At 43.6% G+C, this 20,586-nt stretch overlaps 1 protein-coding gene across 2 annotated transcripts in view; it reads right to left on the bottom strand.

Annotated features, from left to right (window-relative positions):
* Window positions 1-916: 916 nt before the first annotated feature.
* LOC146208057 (luciferin 4-monooxygenase-like) overlaps window positions 917-20,586 on the bottom strand; it is a 39,316-nt gene continuing 19,646 nt past the window's right edge. For both annotated transcript variants that reach the window (XM_084591725.1, XM_084591726.1), the window contains 5 exons: window positions 18,393-18,561; window positions 11,541-11,816; window positions 6,035-6,179; window positions 1,833-2,105; window positions 917-1,073 (listed from right to left, as the gene is read on the bottom strand). In XM_084591725.1, the coding sequence (XP_084447851.1) occupies window positions 946-1,073; window positions 1,833-2,105; window positions 6,035-6,179; window positions 11,541-11,816; window positions 18,393-18,561 (991 nt within the window). In that variant the 3' untranslated portion in view covers window positions 917-945. The remainder of the gene's footprint in view (window positions 1,074-1,832; window positions 2,106-6,034; window positions 6,180-11,540; window positions 11,817-18,392; window positions 18,562-20,586) is intronic.

Below are 20,586 nucleotides of genomic sequence, written 5' to 3'. Positions count from 1 at the left end.
TGTTACTGTGAAGCCTTTTATCCGGCGCACTGCAGCGGTCATGGCTAGCCTCTTCAACCATGGCGGGGAAATAGTGAGAACGCTGTATTCTGCGCTTCATCTTTCCAGCTTGTACAGATGCAGATTCACTTTACCCTTCATGTAGATACTCATCGTCATCGCTTAGGGTTGGTCGCTACGGTGCGTAACTCGGGCTTCAGGTTTCAGTAGACCTGGTCAGCCAAGCCCGACTTTACAATTTATTCAGCTTGCCAGCTGTTCTTCAATCTAGCAAGGTTCCAAATACTTCTACACATGTGGATATATTACGTGCATGCGCAGCATCGCCAGTCATATTTAATTATTATGCGCATATATTGATATCAAAGCGAATACATCACAGTACCTTGTGTCTTGTATTATCGTTCTTCCATCGTTCACCACGCACAGTAGGAGGAAATCCCCAACGCCAAGTACAGCATAGCTATTTTTGAGAACTTCAATGAAAACGTCAACAAGGACTATAAATTGCGTCTCTGTATCGGCGTTTTCCCGTCGTCCACCTGGCACAGTATATAGCAACAAATTTCAACCCCTATGTGCAGCATAGCCAATCTTCAGAACTTACCGTGAACCGCGCTAAAAAAATCTTGACAGAATTCACGCCGCGCGAGCACGCCGACACACATGCATACACGTGAGTGTGTGTGCGCGTGTGCGTGGACTCCTGGTGTGTTCAGTTCTGTGACCTGTTTATAGCACAGTTTTCGTGCGTGTGCGTGTCTTCTATTCACTGCTCTGTTTGTAGTCCGCTTTTTTCATCGAAATCATGCACCAAGTTGGTCCAGCATCTTTTTCTAATGCAACCATGAGAAATCATTACTTTCATTTGACAGTTCGCCTTCAATAAAGCTCTAAGCGGAAAACACTTAGGTTGTTTACTTGCGTGAAATGAAATTTATTTTCTCAAGAAGCGTTCTTAGCCACGCATGCCTGAGCTAAAGCGGTGCGGCTGACTTTCCCGGTCTCTGTTTTGGGAAGGAAATCGAAGAAAAAGACGCCTCCGTAGAGGTTTTTGTGCACAGCCAGGTTTTCTGAAAGAAAAAAAAAGAATATATGTGCGCATACAATATTCTGGTGCGTCAGAGAGTACGGTCAAGGTTTTTTAAGTCTAGACAAAATGTTGCAGCTCGACTAATATTAGTACTGCATTGACACGGCTTGATTTCTTTTATCACTTACATATTTTGGTACATTTTCGAGCTCAGGCGGATGTACAGCCTCTGTCAAAAGTTTACAGCCCAGAGTGTTTGCTTTTAAGCCGCATATATGAGTTCTTTAACAATCGTGGAAGTGCTAGTTATTAGAGAGGGCATACGGAAATTATTCTTGCCTCAACAACGTTTGGAAACCTGGGAATGCATTACGAGCCACATAGTATGGCTCAGAAGTATGGCTTGCGCTCTAAATTCTCGAAAAGGGTGTACATGTCATTTCTGTGTTGAAAGCTGTTCTTTTTGTTAGCTGAGTGAAAGCCATATTCCTGAAACGAACGCTTCCTGTCGGCTCAGAATCACATTACGACAATCTAACCCTAAGCATACAGCTTTTGCTTACGAAGGTTTGATGTATTTTAGTGATACTCACACATTTATTGTCATATTTAGCTTCTTTTTTCATTGGCTGGGCACAAACGATAAAGGAATGGAAGGCAGGCTTCGAGAATTCATATAAAGACCACCATGATGTCAATGTAAAACTTGCTTTCATATTGCAAGATAATGCTATCACATTCAGACTAAAGATGAAACGTTCGTTTCTGTACAAATAACAGCGCAACAAGATGCACAAACCTGCTATAGTGGTCTTGACCCTTTCGGCAAGGAGACCATGGTCACACTTGCTCCCACTATGGTCCTTAAGTACGATGGCAGCTGCCGGGGCTTCTCCGAACAGGGGATGCGGCAGTCCCACCACGACAACCTCCGCTATTTGGTCCCCGTGTTCCTGAAGGATCAGGTTTTCAAGCTCAGCGGGAACAACCTGGTTGTCCATGCACTTGATCAGTTCCTTCAGCCGCTGGACGACGTAGAGACGGCCATCTTCGTCGTAGTATCCAGCGTCTCCTGCGCCGAATCATTGTAAATTGTGGCAGCGGCGGACTTCACTCTGGGTTTTGTTTTATAGCCTTCTCCTCAATAACCCAGTAACTAGCTACAGCTTTCAGAATAATTAGGAATACCCCCCCCCCCCCCCATTTGGTTCCTTTAAAACTAAAATATATTGGTTAAGTTCATAGGGTTTAACGTCCGAAAGTGACTCGGGCTATGAGGGTTGAAGCAGTGGACACATCAGGGTATTTCGACCGATTCATCATCATCATCATCATCAGCCTGACTATACCCACTGCAGGGCGAAGGCCTCTCCCATATTTCTCCAATTAATCCGGTTCTGTGCTATCTGCATCCACTTGACCCCTGTGAACTTCTTAACCTCATCCACCCACCTAACTTTCTGCCGCCCACTGCTACGCTTTCCTTCCCTTGGAATCCAGTTTGTTACCCTCAGCGACCATCGGTTATCCTCTCTTCGCACTACATGTCCTGCCCATGTCCATTTCTTCTTCTTAATTTCCACTAGAATGTCGGTAACTTGAGTTATTTCTCTGACCCACTCTGCACGCTTTCTATCTCTTAATGTTACCCCTACCATTTTTCGTTCCATAGCCCTCTGGGTTGTCCTCAACTTAAGTAGAACTCTCTTGGTTAGCCTCCACGTTTCAGCGCCATAGGGGAGTACAGGTAAGATGCAACTGTTATATACTTTCCTCTTTAGCGATACCGGTAAGCTGCTAGTCATAATCTGCAAGTGCTTGCCAAATGCGCTCCATCCCAATCTTATTCTTCTTGATATTTCTTTTTCATGGTCCGGATCTGCGGTTACTACCTGTCCTAAGTAGACATATTCGCCTACTACTTCCAGTACTTCGCTACCTAATGTAAACTGCTGTTCCTTCCCGAGGCTGTTGAACATTACCTTAGTGTTCTGCATATTGATTTTCAAGCCTACCTTTCTGCTTTTCTTGTCTATAGGTCATCAATCATTATTTACAGTTCATCCCCCGAGTTGCTTAGCAAGGCAATGTCATCAGCAAATCGCAGATTACTGAGGTATTCTCCATCTACCCTTATCCCTAACTGCTCCCATTCCAAGTCTTTGATTACTTCCTCTAAGCAAGCTATAAATAGTACTGGGGAGAGTGTGTCTCCTTGCCTAACACCTTTCTTTATGGGAATTTTGTTACTTTCTTTATGCAGAACTATGGTTGCTGTGCAGCCACTATATATATATCTTCCAGCACTTTCACGTACGGCTCGTCTACCCCTTGATTTCGCAATGCCTGCATCACCGCCGAGGTTTCAACTGAGTCAAATGCTTTTTAGTAATCAATGAATGCTATGTATAAGGGCTGGTTATATTCCGAGCATTTTTATATCACCTGATTGATGGTATGGATATGATCGATAGTAGAGTACCGTTTCCGAAACCCTGCTTGATCCTTTGCTTGATTGAAGTCTAAGGTATTCCTGATTCTATTAGTGATTACCTTAGTAAATACCTTATACGTAACAGACAGTAAGCTGATTGGTCTGTAATTTTTAAGGTCCTTAGAGTCCCCTTTCCTATGACTGAGGATAATGTTTGCATTCTTCCATGGTTCCGGTACCGTCGATGACACCAGGCACTGCGTATACAGGGTGGCTAGTTTTTCTAGCACGATATCACCCCCGTCCTTCAGCAAATATGTAGTTATCTGATCCTTTCCAGCTGATTTCCCCCTTTTCATAGTTTCTAATGCTTTCTTGACCTCGTCCTTCGTTACTGGTGGAACGTCTGACTGTTTTTCCCTACTGCCCATCTCATTACGGTCCTGACTACTCTGGCTATTGTAGAGATCTGTATAGAACTCCTCGGCTACTTTTGACTATCTTATCCATATTCGTGATGACGTTGCCCGCCTTGTCCCTTATCGCATACATCTGGTTTTTGACTATGCCCAATTTCTTCTTTACCTCTTTAAGGCTTCCCCCGTTCTTTACAGCATGCTCAATTTTCTCCATGTTATACTTCCTTATATCGGCCACCTTGCGCTTATTGATTAGCTTTGATACCTCGGCCAATTTGATCCGGTCTGTTGGATTGGAAGCTTTCATACTCTGGCGTTTCTTAATCAAATCTTTCATTCGACCTATAATCGGTATTCAACCGATTATAGGTTCTCTAACGTGCACTGGAATCGCCCAGTGTACAGGCACTTGCTTTCGCCTCTATTGAAAAGCGGTAGCTGCTGGGATTTGATCCCGCTTCCTAGATCCTACACTGTATAACCACGAGCAACCACAATAGGTGCAAAAAATAACAAAGACAAAAAGAAAACAGTTTGTTTTTGCTGTGGTGTATTTTTGGGAATATTCACTTCCTTTTAAAGGATGAAAAAAAAAGGCACAAAATTTGACTTTTTTTGTTGTTGTGTTTTCTTTTTAGCTATCTGCTGTACCCTCGATAGCAGGTTCTTCTTGGCTTGAGAGCGCGAAAAACAAGTATTTTAACTTTGGGATGCATCCCGTGTTCAGATCCTTGCACGCTATGTGGTTGGGTCTTGAAATAAGCGCACATAGGTGCTTTCGATCGATAGTGCACCCTATCTCTCAACTATGGTTAATTCTAAGGTTTGTTATCCGCAGATTACAACCAAACGTGATGAGAAGTTTAATACATGCAAAATCCAAGACAGAAAACATTAAAAAACAGTTTTTGTTTTTGTGAAAATTGTGGTTTTAGCCCCGAATTCCTTTTTAAAATTATGGGGGAGAATTAAGCTCAGCTATAAGGGTGTTATGTGATAGCATGGGCTACCAGCCCACATATAAAGCCCCGCTCTAACCTAGCCGTATGAACGTACCTGAGTGGCCTGTAGGAGTAACGTGAATACGGGTGACATGGGTGGCTGATTCTGATACCAACCTGTCTTGTAAAAGGTGCGGCCTGAGTTGGCAACCCCTAAAAAATGCAATGTCAGCCAACCCTATGTCCATCCAGTGCGCAGCTATCAGCTGCCAGCTACCGCCTGTGAGCGCCACGCTCGGGATTTTTCGATCACAACACCAGCCCCGGCGAACGGCCGCCGACGCTGATTATCGGTGCAAAGAGCTTTTAACACTATCGCACTAAAGCAGGCTGCGGTCACGGCTGTTACTGCTCCACCAGAACGCATTACAAAAGCAGTACCGTATTATGAACCAATAAGCATCCTGCAGCGCTCCCAGAGCACGTTGCTATAATGCAAATTGGTGCGGAGACAGCCCTTCACAAGCCGGCCTCGTGAGACCTTGAACATTCGAGAGGTGCTGCAACCAAAATAAAGAAAACTACGCGCCATTCTTTGTTCTCCGTAGAAAAAAAAAACGCAATTTTTTTTTTCTCTCTTCCTGGCCAACTTGACGTATATAAGCTGGCAAAAGGTACATTCAGCACCAAAACTGCACTCACAAAGCTTACGCCTTGTGGATTGTAACTCATCACGTTGGATATCATTGCATCGTTCTGAAGTGAATTGCCTAACAATATAGCCTCTGATGTCTGCGCCCGAAAATACGTGTCAGCGTTATTTTGGTTTGCGAAATAGGCAAATGGAGATGGCATTTGTATTTGAGTTGCCACTTTTCTCTTATAGCATAGAAAAGTCAATTTTGAGTTGGACTGATCTCTTTCTATTAGGCAGCCACAATATATCAGCCCAACCAATCTTCTATTTGTCTTTAGTGTTCCTTATTGTCATCTGAAATGGGAGTAAGCGCGCGCTAGACGCAGCGTAGTGCGCGCTGCCTCGGCTGCGGAGCTGGTGACGAGGGACAACACCGACGGTGACGACGCCGCGAATCACATGAACGGGCGCCAAAGAGCTGCTCTCTAATATTTGGAAGAGACGACGGAAGAAAAAGCGCCTTAGGCATGTATATTTCAGCTGACACCTTTAAAGGAAAGCATCCTCTACCTGATTTGCACCAGCCGTCTTCGTCGAAAAGCTCTGCAGTCTCCTTCGGCCTCTTGTAGTACTGTTTTGTCATCGTTGGCGTGATGAAGCATATCTCGCCCGTCTGGTTGGCGCCAAGTTTTCGTCTCGTTACCGTGTCAACAATCTGCGAGACATTTACTCTGGAGATTTAACTCAAACTCTTGTCCATATAATACACAAGCAAATTAAAGCTTACGCACATCGACAACAGCTGAAGTTTTGTTAACAGTAGGTGCAAATAAATTGCTCGTCGTCATTTCGTTTTGTCAGTTATTTTGTTTTAAATCATTCGTGCACCATTTCTTCACTCTGAGAGGATACGAGAAATATTGCGTTAATAGTACCGGAAAGCACGTGAATGAGCCAGAAATGAAAGCGCAACAGTAATTCAAAAAACCCTGACAAACGTAAAAACCACACAGGAGCCACCATAATCGCGGCAGGAATTAAGTAGCCCAGTGGGGCTCGAGATTTCCAAGCGAAATTGCCTTTTCTCACAGCCTTCATGGATTTTCTGGCTCATTATGCAAAAAGGGAAACAAAAGCATTAGCCGCTTATGAGTGGCATAGTAGTTTGAACAACCGAAACCCACCGGGGTGGCGCAGTGGTTAGGGCGCTCGACTACTGTTCCCGAGGAGGCGGAATCGAAACCCGGCCTCGGCGGCCGCTTTTCGATGGAGGAGAAAAGCAAGGCGCCCGTTTGCTGTGCGATGTCAGTGCACGTTAAAGAACCCCAGGTGGTCAAAATTTCCGGAGCCCTCTACTATGGCGTCTCTCATAGCCTGAGTCGCTGTGGGACGTTAAACCCCACAAACCAACCAGTTTGAACATCCGACTCACGTCTAGGAGGTGCGGAATCCGTCCAGAGTGGTGCTGGTTTACCACCTAACCGTTAAGATAATTTCCGTGGCACTCGAACTTTCCTCATTTTTTTGCTCGCAAACACGTTTTTGAGTCCACCATGTGTAGAAAAACAGAGCCACCACGGATTCTGCCGCCCAAGAAAGGTTCCGGTCCTTCGCGGTTAAAACTTTCATTCAAGAAAAGTGTGATTTGTGACGGACCCTTTCCCTATGCATCTAAGTCCAGAGGAGCTCATCACCAGGCCGATAGGAAATATCCACCGCTAAAAATTACCGGTGATACCTGGCGGTAGAGAGAATGGAACCCAGCATCTCTCCCATGCCGAGAGAAACTAAAACACGAGGCCATCGCTTTAGTTCCTGGTTGCATGACACCACACTTTGCGAAAACTAACGCTTTTAAAATATATTATCCCTGCCTGCTAAAGTGGTATCGGCTGATAAAAATGGTCAGATACTTCATTATATATTACGCCACGGCGCAATGGTCTCGTGTCGTCGAAAAGTCGGTGTCTGCGTTGCAGTGATTGCAACGCAAAAAGACGCGCATGATTTCTTATCGAAAGTGTGACGGAACCGTTCTCTGTGCAGCGTTTAGGGTGACGTCATACTTTTTCGCTTACCATTTCGAATGCGTGTGCTAGTCAAGCTGAAAGCTAGTTCACAACAGGTATTCGAACCTACGGCATTTGTACCTTTGATAGTGTGCCGGTAATTGTAAAGGTTGGCGTCGGCCGAGAAGCGAGATAGGCACTTGACTTTCCTTTCAACAACAACAACAACAAATGCAAATTCGTACAATGAAACCATAATGTAAAAGGCGCTATCATGTCCGCTTTTAAAGCGAAACTAGAGCGTTCAGTTAATTTTTTCCATAATATTATCTTACTCGAAATAAGTTTGTAGTCCTAGGTTTATTGAAGACTGCCCCCTCTAGCATTGAATTTGATCCTGACATTTTTGCGCCTTCATTGTTTCGACCCAAAGGGAGGTCTGCATAATTATACAAATAAAACACCGTGTGTAGGAAGAAAAATATGCCAGTAGGATTGCAGCCTGTGTTCGGTTTTATGCGCACGTGTAGACTTGCACATACTGTGTTGGTTTGGTTGGTTTGTGGGGTTTAACGTTCCAAAGCAACTCGGGCTATGAGAGACGCCGTAGTGGAGGACTCCGGAAATTTCGACTACCTGGGGTTCTTTAACATGCACTGACATCGCACAGTACACGGGCGCCTTGCTTTTCACCTCCATCGAAAAGCTGCAGCCGAGGCCGGGATTTGATCCCGCGTCCTTGGGAACAGTAGTCGAGCGCCGTAACCACTGCGCCACTCCGGCGGGGTTGGCACATACTGTAGTTCATTTTTCTGGCAGTGGATATGAGCTTCGAATCAGTAGGATTACAAATACTTCTCGAGCTTAAGTTCATTCTACTGTTTCATCCACGTAGCTCAAAGTAGGCATATTTATTTCGTGGCTGATGACGCTGTGCTCTTTCCTACAACAATCTTTAGAGCTTGCCTATATATTGCCGCGAACCATTGAAAGCTTTATTTGTCGTTGCTTTCAACAGCCGCCAGCTCACGGCCCGATCACTACCATTGTAGTGCATGAAACGATCTTGTTAATGCTCGCTGTCGCGAGAGGTGGTTTTATACGTTTCTTCGTAGTGAGAGATGCGCCAAGGTTTTCCCGATTGATCGCAGCGACGCACAACTGTTTCCGTGACCTTCCAGACGTTTCAAAGTTCCTTTGGCCGGTTGTATAGGTGGTTCTTCGTCCATTTGAATTTGAGCGCTGACGAATGCACCGGACATTTGAAGTTCAACGTCAGCAGAGCTTTCTTTCCGCCGCCGAATTGGTTAGTTCTTTAGCGGGTGCAAGTCAACCCAATAAAGAGCTCATTCCAGTGAAGACCAAGTCTCCTGTATTGTGCTTACGGCCATGTCACTAACACATGACAATATTTCAAAGCACTTTACCACGCAGGTCTGTTGCACATCCATCGCGGCGCTCGAGAAAGGCGAACATATTGTCCGATTAAGCTCACACCCAGGGCTGTGAAGTTTTAACATGCAGTGATATAATTTTGGTCATTGGCGCACGGCGTGCCGATGGTTCAGCAATATCCTTAGTGCTTTAGCTGAGCACCAAAGTATTAAGTTTTTTAAATGCGAAAGTTTCAGATATCATGAAACTACCTCCAACGTCCAGAAGGCTACTGGCAGCGAACTTCAGGAGTCAAGCGCACTGCACGTCCCGTCGTTGGCTTTGCGATGCAACCCGGTAATTATTGACAGCGAAGCAAGGCAGCATCACGAAATGAGTTCTAGCACAATCACCTTAGCATGCCAGAGTTTCTTTTCCCTTTTACTTCGAGAACAAATGGCAAATCGCATAAATCTCACTATAATTCACAAGAAGTACATACCCGGAACGCATGGTTATTACAGAAGTTGCGCGACTTATAATTACGCCGAAATTATAAATGAACAATAAAACTGATCACCCCTTCTCAGTGTACCTCGACGGTGAGGGTCGTGGTTTTGCTGTAAATGTGAGCAAATTACAAACATGGGCTACAGACGGTCGTTTTGAGTTCACTGCATCATTTTACCATATTCTATTCACTTGCATTATGTTATTCAATATTTAATCTCAGTCACCTAAGATTAGCGCTCAATGTGACGAGAAAGCTGAGTTCTATCAATAAGCATGGAAGTTTTCAATACGTTAACAGTACACTAAGAATTCGCTTCATCATGTTGGTAACATACAGGTAACAGTTAGCGTATTAGTTAACTCTGAACACACAAATGTCCCTTTCATCAGCTAGTCAACAAGACTGCTTATCAGGAAGATGCAGTGCAAAACCACGAGAAGCGTGGGATAGGACGCGGCGCCCAGTGTTTTCCACCTGCAGCGCTGCGTTTGATAGTGTGCAAGTACACGAGAATGGTCGCCCTCTCTGTGCAGTAAGGCGTGGTGTGGGATGGCCGCTGTCTCACCTACATCATATAGGAGAGCGTAAGTATTCTATCCGTATTTGCTGTACAAATAACGCTCTCAGCGAAGGGTTACCTGGTATAGTGTCCCAATTTGAGGCATTATAGGTTATACATGAAAAGCCCCAAGAACCCCGTTCGTCTTGCCAGAACAAGAGAATACATTACATCTTTGAAAATACAGGTTGGTGGTAGACTGTAGAATCTCATATTTTTGAATATTACCATTAGGTGCAACTCAGAACTTCGTATATAAGACAGGGCAACACAGTTTTATCTCTGTATCTATTTCGCCAGAGCAACTTGGAACCCCTTCCAAACAAATACCAAGCCCTTTATTTGAGACTCCCTCCGGGGTGGCGCAGTGGTTACGGCGTTCGACTACTGTTCCCAAGGATGCGGGATCGAATCCCGGCCTCGGCGGCCGCTTTTCGATGGAGGCGAAAAGCAAGGCGCCCGTGTGCTGTGCGATGTCAGTGCACGTTAAAGAACCCCAGGTGGTCGAAATTTCCGGAGTCCTCCACTACGGCGTCTCTCATAGCCTGAGTCGCTTTGGGACGTTAAACCCCACAAACCAACCATCTACTCTCACTGCATTTAGAAGCCGAAACATCTGTCGAGCGGCCGTAAGCGTACTATAATGTCGATAGGGTTAATGCGGCATTGTCACCTTAAATCACTAAGAAATCGTGGTTTAGGAAACTAAGAAGTGGTTAACTAGAGCGCTTCGTTCTGGAGCAGAACGCCGCACATGAACAGTATTTTAGATGAGACATCTATACCGGTAGACCGAACTCGCAGTTTTAGACCCCATACTGGACTTGAAACGCCCGTTCCAGTTCACTTAGTGGTAATATTTGATTAACGCCAAAAAACCCTAATTCTGCAGCAGGCTCCATCCACACTGGCGGTAGGAAAGCCTAGTTTCGCACGCCAAGCACATCAGTGTCACTCCGTGCACATTTTTATTGCGTAAGCAATACTACGCCAGGTTTCAGCCCGTCGCGTAAACTCGGCCGGTAGTCACGCTTGACCTTTAGAGCGACTGCAGATGGGGCCCCTCTTCAAGCCGTCGGGTAAACCCGGTCGGTAGCCACGCCAAGCCGCACCGCAGAACAAGAACAAGAAGAAGCTACATCGGCTTTGCTTACGTAACTATCCGGGTTTAACTAAAGTTAAACCCCAGCTAATTTTTTTCGCACACTACTGGCATAAAATGGAAAGCCAGAACAGAATGCAACATTAGAAATGGTGTGTAGGAAAGTAAAGTAGGCTTGTCTACCCTGACCGTGTGCCTTGCATTTCGAGCTATATGTCTTTAAATCAAATATACTAATTCTACCAACATATAACTCTTCTGAAAGGCTTGCAGCACGTCTTTCCAGTTTATATTTTATACAAAGGACGGAAACGAAAAATCAAACAGGTATCGAAGAAGGAAGCAATTTGTTTGCAAGTAACATGTACAGGTTTCATGTGAGGCTGTTCCTCCTTGCAAAGCATGCATCTGGATGAGTTTTTGATTCAGTTACATAGCGAATACCTGGAAGCGGAAAACAGGTACAAGTGAAACCGAAAAGTGAGCGGTGCACCCCTGCAAAATTGCCGCATGCTTGCCTTTATTTTTGACCACGGAGCTGGGAATCCAACGTCAGTCCCCGGAGCGTCATCAATGGGGGGTGCGCAGATGATCCCTATGGACTCAGTCATTGCGTACGCGTTCGTCAAGCACTCCAAGTCACTGAACGCGGCCAGCACCGTCCTGCGGGAAGCCTCTGTGAGCACGTTGCCCGCGATGGCGACTCTGCGGACACCGGGGAGGCGGTTGCCCGTCTTGTGCATCTCAGCCACGAGTATCTTCAGGTGCATCTGGAGAAGGGACAGAGCCGTTACCTGCAACAAGAGAAGGCGTGTAAATGTTGCAGACACGGTGCTCTGAACATGCTAAATCATATCATTGATTCGAGAGCATTACTTCGCTATCTTCACAGATTTCTGTCCGCAGACCGCGTCCGCAGGCCGCGTCCGCAAAATCATGCCCGCAGCAGTTGTGAGTCATTGAGAAGCGGTAGAGGTTAACGAGTGATGTTAATCGATAGAGAGTGAGGTAATGTTGCTGCCGAAAAATAATTAGGGCAATAAGTTAATTAGGCAATTCTTCATCATCATCATCATCATCTGTCTGACTATACCCACTGCAATGTGAAGGCCTCTCCCATATTTCTCTAATTAACCCGGTTCTGTGCTAGCTGCATCCATTTGACCCCTGCGAACTTCTTAACCTCATCCGCCCCCCTAACTTTCTGCCGCCCCCTGCTACGCTTCCTTCCCTTGGAATCCAGTTTGTTACCCTAAGCGACCATCGGTTATCCTCTCTTCGCACTACGTGTCCCGCCCATGTCCCTTTCTTCTTGATTTCCATTAGAATGCCAGTAACTTGAGTTATTTCTCTGACCCAATCTGCGCTCTTGCTATCTCTTAATGTTACCCCTACCATTTTTCGTTCCATAGCCCTCTGCGTTGTCCTCAACTTAAGTAGAACCCTCTTGGTTAGCCTCCACGTTTCAGCTCTATAAGCGAATACAGGTAAGATGCAACTGTTGTATACTTTCCTCTTGAGCGATACCGGTAAGCTGCTAGTGACAATCTGCGAGCGCTTGCCAAATGCGCTCCATCCCAATCTTTTTCTTCTTGTTATTTCCTTTTCATGGTCCGGATCTGCGGTTACTACCTGTCCTAAGTAGACATATTCGCTGACTACTTCCAGTGCTTCGCTACATAACCTAAACTGCTGTTCCTTCCCGAGGCTGTTGAACATTACCTTAGTATTCTGCATATTGATTGTCAAGCCTACCTTTCTACTTTTCCTGTCTAGATCATCAATCATTATTTCCAATTTATCCCTCGAGTTACTTAGCAAAGTAATGTCATTAGCAAATCGCAGATTACTGAGGTAATTAATTACAGGCAAACAATGTAAAAGTTGTCCGCAGCAGCTGTAATTTCAATTCAATTCAATTCAGGTTATTTTCCGTCAAAGAAGCAGGGGCTCGAACAAAAGTGAAAAACACTTCACTTGACGAGGTTCAAGCCCCTGTGTACAAGGCATACAGCGGTCGTACAAAAATGTTTACATGAGCAGTGTATAATCTGCAGGATAACATTTTATAGAAAGAAATAAATGTGCAAGGATATTGCATGAACTAGAGCAAACATAATAAAATAAGAAAGCTACATGTACATTTTAAAAAATTGCTTAAACAGTGTAATGAACACAATACATATATACAGGATGGACAAAAAAAAGAAAAAGAAAACATCATTATACATTTATTAAGGAAGGTACCATCTGTCTTCAACATTGACATACTAAGAAGTCTTCAACGTTGACATACTAACATTTTCTACATTTATATTGTGAGTGTGAAGATAATTAACTAACAATGGAAGTGAAAATTCCAGCCTTTGACGGCAAAAGGTTGTGCGTAAAAAAGGAACTTTCCAAATTTCTGGTGACCGGGATGTAGACCTACCTTCCCTTAAATTTAAATTTGCAATGGATTTAAGCGCCTCATTGTTATGCAGATCTTGCTTGTATCTTCTTGCTAAGTTGAAAGAGTAAAAATTATGTATGGCAAGTATTTTAAACTCCATGAAAAGGCTTCTGGTGTGTGTATTTGGGTCTACACCTGCAATGAGTCGAACAGCTTTCTTTGGTAGAATGTGAATTTGAGTTAAATTTGTGAATGTAGTGTTACTCCAAACAAGAAAACAGTAATTTACATTGGACATAAATAAAGAATTAAACAAATGAAGTTTAACAGCAGGCGGTAAGAAATTATTGAATTTAGCTAGTATACCCACGGTCCTTGAAATTCGAGAAATCCCGTCATTAGCATGGACATCCCAAAACATATGCTTATGGAAATATAAACCAAGTGTTTTAATTGTATCAACGACCTCTATTGTTGAGTGACCAATAGATAAATTATACCTTTTGTCGCTGTAGACTGTCTTGGGGTGAAAATTACTGCCTTAGTTTGTTTTTTTTTTTTGCTCTTTGCCGTTTAGTTGTAGGGAATTTGATGTGCTCCATAAATGTAAATCACTGGGAGTTTTGTTTGTGCCATTTTCTAGGCAATCGTAACTGTGACTACAAAACAAGGTGACGTCATCAGCATATATGACAGACTTTGCAACCGAGATAATACTTGTTATATCATAATTATAAAAATTAAAAGTAAAGAAAGGTCACAGGATGCTTTCTTGAGGTACTCCTGTCGTAAATGCTTTATAGCTCGATTAATAATTGCCTATTGCTACACATTGCTTTCGATTTTGTAAGTATGATGTCATTAATGCTAATGGGCCCACGTGCCATATAATCTAACTTCCTTGATAGTGTTAGGTGACTGAGACTGTCGAATGTCTTAGAAAAATCAGTGTAAAGGCCCGCTGCAATTTTCTTGTTCAAATGCTTCAGGATTACTTCTTTTTGCGTTAAAAGTGCCGGTTCTGTCGATCTGTCTTTACGGAATTCAAATTGAGATGCACTGATGAGATCATTCTTATTTGCCATATTTGTTATTCTCAAGTGTATCATCTTTTCTAAGCCTTTTGAGAATACCGGCAAAATCGAAATGGGGTGGTAATTAGAAAATAAATTTTTGTCACCTGATTTAAATACTGCTATAACTTTGGATATACCATTTCAAAAGATATCATTTGAGAGGGCGAGATTGTATCCATGTGCAAGCTGTGGTAAAATTAAGTCAAGAACATATTTAATAGGAATTATTTGATTATTGTCAATGTCAGTAACATGGCTATTTCTGGGCGACATAAACTCTGTTTAAAAGTGGTAGAGGTTAATGAACAGTGTTAATCGATGACGTTGACGTAATGCTGTTTCCGAAAAAATAATTAGGCCAATAAATTAATTAGGTAATTATTTAGAGGCAAAACACACAAAATCGTGTCCGCAGCAGTTCTGAGTAATTGAGAGGTGGTAGAGGTTAACGAGTGGTGTCAATCGATAGAGAGGGACGTAATGTTGTCTCATAAAAATAATTAGGCCAATAGGTTAATTAGGCAATTAATTAGAGGCAAAAATGTAAACATAAAAGCGAAAATGGCCTCATTAGCCAATGGCTTGGCGCCATGTTTGCATGTATCAATTACTAAAATAATTAAATAAGGCAAGTAAAGTGACGTCAAGGATGTGACGTCACGCAACCTGAAGTCGAGCCAAAAAAAGGCATAGGAAGGGATAGGTGTGCAATTTGAAAGTACCAAAGACTAAAGTAGTTAATTAAGGCAGTCAATTAGGGTGAATTCAAGGATGTGACGTCACGCAACCGGAAGTAGAGCCGAAAAAGGGCATAGGAAGGGATTGGCGCGCAGTTTGAAAGTACCAAAGACTAAAATGGGTAAACAAGAAGTAATTTAATGTGAAGTAGAGGATGTGACGTCACGCAACCGGAAGTAAAGCCGGAAAAGGGTATAGGAAGGGTGGCGCGCAATTCGAAAGTACCACAGACTTAAATGGGTAAACAAGAAGTGAATTAAGCAACTAAAAGCAACCAGAAGCAACCAACAGCAGCATCCGTGCTTTCGCATTACTCCAATGCAAATTCTGCAGCGCTCTTTATTTTTAGTTTATTTACGAATACCCTAGCTGTACTGAACAAACACGAAACAATTATAAAAATGAATGAAAAGAAATGACTCGAATAGCAACCCCTTTTGGTAAAAACCAACGAAAAATTAACAGAATTAGCCTTTCGTTGATAGGCGGGCGGCCTGAGGACCACAACAGGGAACCAATCAAAGATCAGAATTTCTTTTTTTTGAATGCCCATTGGTAGTGTTCTACGGGGGGCTTACGCTTAAGCAGAACAAAGAAACCCTTAAATCATGACAGTACAAGACACAATTTCTTATTGGCTCTCGTTTTTTATAGAGAACACCGCAAGACAAGTTGCCTAGGAAGAGAGATGCCGGTAAAAAATGACCGTGAACGACAATTGCCAGAGGGGTCAAGGAACGAATTGCTCATTAGAGCCACGAAATGCTTCCTTATCAAATTTAGGACCTCCGATTATCCTTCTTTTTTTTTTTATGTAGACTCTCTATGCCTTTTCATATGCCGAAGCTCCATCTACTGTGATGTTATCTGTGCAGTATGGAGCGTCTGTAAAGAAAAATAGAATAGAGCTGTCTAATAAAAATACATAAATTTAAACCAACAAGCGAAACTCCCTATGTATTGCTGGACAAAAGGGATTGAAAAGAAACAGATACCGTAATAACTGCGAAGTTCAGAAAACTGAAACGACAAAACGATCCAGACTCAATTGTCGTATTCCATGGAAGGAAACATAAAGCTAGATTTCATTGCTCTTTGAGAAGTTAAATAACTTTACCTTAGGTAAAGAAAAATTCACGGTTATGCTTGGCTGAGAAACGCCACGCGAGGGAGATACGCCCCTTGAGACAATTTCCACGCATTTTTCTCTCAAGGCCGGTTCCTTGCTAGTGACTAAAGCGAGTTTAATGAACCACCCATTTGATCCACGATGAACGTCCTGGGAATATATTCGGGTTATAGAAGTTCGTACAGAATATAGGGGCACAAAATTTCTTCCGCGTTTGCAAAGAAGTCGAACGTAATACAGGTGCAGTAAGCAGTGCACGTTGAGAACGATGAAAGCATTAATCGTTGGTTGAATATATGGTTCTTTTATTTAAAAAACGCAATTGATACTCGTTTCTTATAAAAGCTATATTGGGCATACGCGCAAGAAGGATGCAAACCAGATTAAACGAAAAAAAAAAATCTGCTTGAAGTGTGCCTAGATATTTATCTCTTTCCCGTTCGCAACTACTCCGAATATACAGCAGTAATCAAAATGATTTGATAATTTTCTTTTCTTGCGTTTGAGGTGTTTGCTGCACTAAATATTGCGCATGAGATCGATTACAAGACAATGTAGCCGTTTCAACACAATGTAATCCTATTGGAGCCTCATTTTTTTTTCAATAAAAAATTTATTGATTACTTGAGTTCATGACTACTTGACGGTGTAAGAAGCAATGCGCTTTTTTAATGCTGGATAAGGCATTGATTCCAAACATGATGTTCTCTCCCTTCACAAATGTTTCACAGCGTCCAAGCTTGAAGTCTTCGAAGCTTTTATGACCCTGAAGTCAATTTTTCTCACTCCTGCAGAAGCTGTTCGTATTTCCTTTTGTCACTTCTGGATTTTCGATCCCCTTTAGAACGTGCAAAGCTCGTTTAAGGATTTTCAATTCTAATAATCTCGGAAGGCTACCTTGGCTGCTTCACAAGGTCCACAATATTCTTTTTCCACGTTTCCACTAATTTGGAAAAGTTTTTAGGTCGCTGAAACACTCAAACTCATATTTTCTGACATATCCGTAACTTGGACGTTTGGTTCTGGCAACACTATGAACTCATTCCGCGGGGTAAGAAGAGGGGAAACTTTTCCTTTCCGAATCACTAACAATTTATTGGTTGATAAATGGGCAAGATATAACTGCAAGGCGGCCGTAATTGAGCCATATAGCAATACAGACAAGAGAGCGGCTGAAGTAATACTCTCAGAATATTGATTTTATTGCGAAAGCAATACCACTCTAGGTTTCGAGACTTCAGGTTTTACCCACGTGACGCTGTGACGTCACACTCCACGTGACACTAAGGTGAGAGCTGGGCTACCAACTCAAGCGCTCGGCGTAGCGCGGTCGCAGCCATGGCGCAGCGCGTGACGTTACACCTCATGTGACCCAAAAGCGAGAGATGGGCTCCCAACTCAAGCGGTCGGCGTGGCGCGGTCGGAGTCGCGGCTGCGCGGTGTGACGTCACGACTCACTTGTGGATTGGTTAAAGTGGGGCTTTATATGTGGGCTGGCAGGAGCTGACAACTTGGGTCTCTCGTTTCACATGGTACCCCTGGCATTCACGTTACCCCTATAGGCCACTAAGGCACGTTCATACGGCTTGGTTAAAGCGGGGCTTTATATGTGGGCTGAGAAAGAAGAAAAAGAGAAGAACGCTCGGTCACCCGCAGCTAATGCTTTCGCTCACTATTTGGTTCAGCAGCGTTGAACCCTTGTAATTTTTTTCTTTCCGTTCCTAACACATCTTTCCACAGCAGTTGGCACAGCCGAAGTGTTTTGTAAGCCGTAAGAAGGCTATATCTACCTATATGCGATCATACCGCCTAGCTTATTTCTTTTTGTAACGATAACAGGGCGACAGCTGCAATTAACATTGGGCTTCAAACCAAGCCTAACTTCAATCCTAATGTGACCAATGCGTATAGCCACCATATTTTAGCATGCGCATTCATCACGAAACACCCCCCACACATGGCGCCTTTGAGAATGCCTGGTACACGTAATCGGGCCCCCGCGAAGTTTAAAGCGATGTGGCTGTCATATCACCTTATACTTAGTCACCAACTCGCTGATTCGTTGTAAACTGGTAGCCGGGGACGTCATCACTGCTGTAATGCCCAGAAGAACGCTGAGAGCGGTAACGATGAAGCCCGAAGCATGAGCGATGGGGCACCCGATGAGCACGATGTCACTCTCGTCCCATGAAAAGCACGACCTGCAAGACCCAAAACACCACTGAATGAATCTAAGCTTGTTAAACAAGATAGCTAAGCGAAACTACTTCTTAAAGAGCGAACGCTGACGAAACATACGAGATGGCTACGCGGCTACTAAGATAAAGTGGTATTTTTGTTTCTTAAGTCTCTAGTAACGTGCACTACATGTTGCCAAATGGAGCCTTGCCTGGGGTGGAAACATATGATGCTCTCAAGAAGAATAGTGCGGCTGTCACGCACAGTTGATAGCAATCTTTACTCTGATTTAGTGGTGAAAGAAGCACGCATTTCTTGTTCTTACTACGGTCATGGGCAGCACCCTCCTCCGCCTACCCCGTCAAACAATTCAAAGTCACAGGTTGCACAGGTTGTCGGGAATCCCTGTAGCGGCTCCCGACAGCCCCGAAGCAAAAACTCTGAAAGGACATATCATTCGCATATCTTGTTAATTCGGTAGCTTTACAATCTGTCAACTGCTCAAATACAATGAAACAAAACCTTGTGGTCGAGGAGTTTTTCTTGGGAAGTGTGTAGTGAGATGCACTGCTATAATGCTCACATATAAAATATAAGGGGTCATGTCTGTCCATTCGTCGACGTACGAACATCAGCCGCAAGCACAGCGACGAGAAATAGAATGGTCAGAATGATTAGACAATTAGAATGAATACGAATTTAATAAGCAAACAAAACAAAGGCAACTTTGCAGATCACAGAGCGCAAAACACGGACGTAATTTACGGAGAAACTAAAGGTCGACTTTAAGTATGATGCGATATGGCCTTGTCATTCATATTAGAGTTACTATATAGGCTATACAGGCCGTATTACCGAATATAGGCTTTGCCTATATAGTAATATAGGTTTTATTACTATATAGACAAAGCCTACATAGTAACTCTAATGTATATAGTGATACGGTGCCATCTATAGAGGCAGCGGCGTAAATCTCATTGCAGGGAATCCGGTGGCCGCTGTATGGTGGCGCTGCTATGGCAAAAAAGATATTAAACGACTAGATGCACTGGACAACTAGATAAATACTACTACTGTAATTATCCCGACTTCAATTAGGCAGATACTTATCAGCATACACTCGCAAGACACCACTTGAGAGGCAAAACCACACAACAGAGATACGAACCTGAATTCTTGCGTTTTTTCTTAAAGCAAAATAATTTCTTTCCAGCCTAAATCATCTGACCGTACAGGCTATCTTTAATTCGGATTTCATGTCATATTCTAATCACTCTCAGTACAATGCGTAAAGGCACGTTTGCCCCGAGTGCTGTGAGAAGCATAAATTTCCATTTGAGGTTGTGTGGCTGTGACTTTACGGTCCCGCGTTGACCAGTCCGGATCATTCGTTCACGGCCAACTGCGACGCCGGCGACGGACGCGCATTTTCTACGACGCGAGGCCCACACGCTGAAGCCCGAACAGAATATGAGTGCCCCGCTCCCCGAATGTTACAGGATAGAGATATTTTCATATTGGGAGTGAAGATCTGCGATGCTGGCAGCAACCTTCTAATGGCAATATAATCGAGTGCATTTGAAGCGTACCAGGCCCCGCTTGCACAAAACAATCTTAAGACTGTCTTAGCTAAGTCAAGACTTAACTGGAGTCTAAAGAATAGGCCACTAGCATGGCCGCTTAAGACTGGAGTCAAGACTGGGCTTCAGTCCTGACTTGAATAAGTCGCTTGTATGATTACGACTCTAGTGCTGTCTTGGTTAAGGACGCCAGGTGTCTAAGTAGCGAAATTAGGGAAATACAGGGATGCGCTGGTACTGTCCCTGCTGTAAGATGTACACATTCCGTCAATTTTGCGTTGTGTAAAATCCGTGCCATTGCTTTTTGCGGCTTAAGATTGTGTTACGAGTAAAAATGCCCCAAGTGGTTGCTGAGGCCGTTCTGGGAAGCCACTCTGGTGAACATGAACCCGAAGCGTTCGACGTTCGGAACACGAGCCGTCTTAAATAAGCTTGGTCTTTCTGAAGACACCATTTAAGTCTGGACTT

Source organism: Amblyomma maculatum, chromosome 1 (assembly GCF_055883805.1).
Source record: "Amblyomma maculatum isolate TAMU_Amacu chromosome 1, ASM5588380v1, whole genome shotgun sequence".
Lineage (NCBI taxonomy): Eukaryota > Metazoa > Arthropoda > Arachnida > Ixodida > Ixodidae > Amblyomma > Amblyomma maculatum.
Note: the sequence above shows the minus strand (reverse complement) of the source record. Positions and strands in the feature narration are given on the sequence as shown.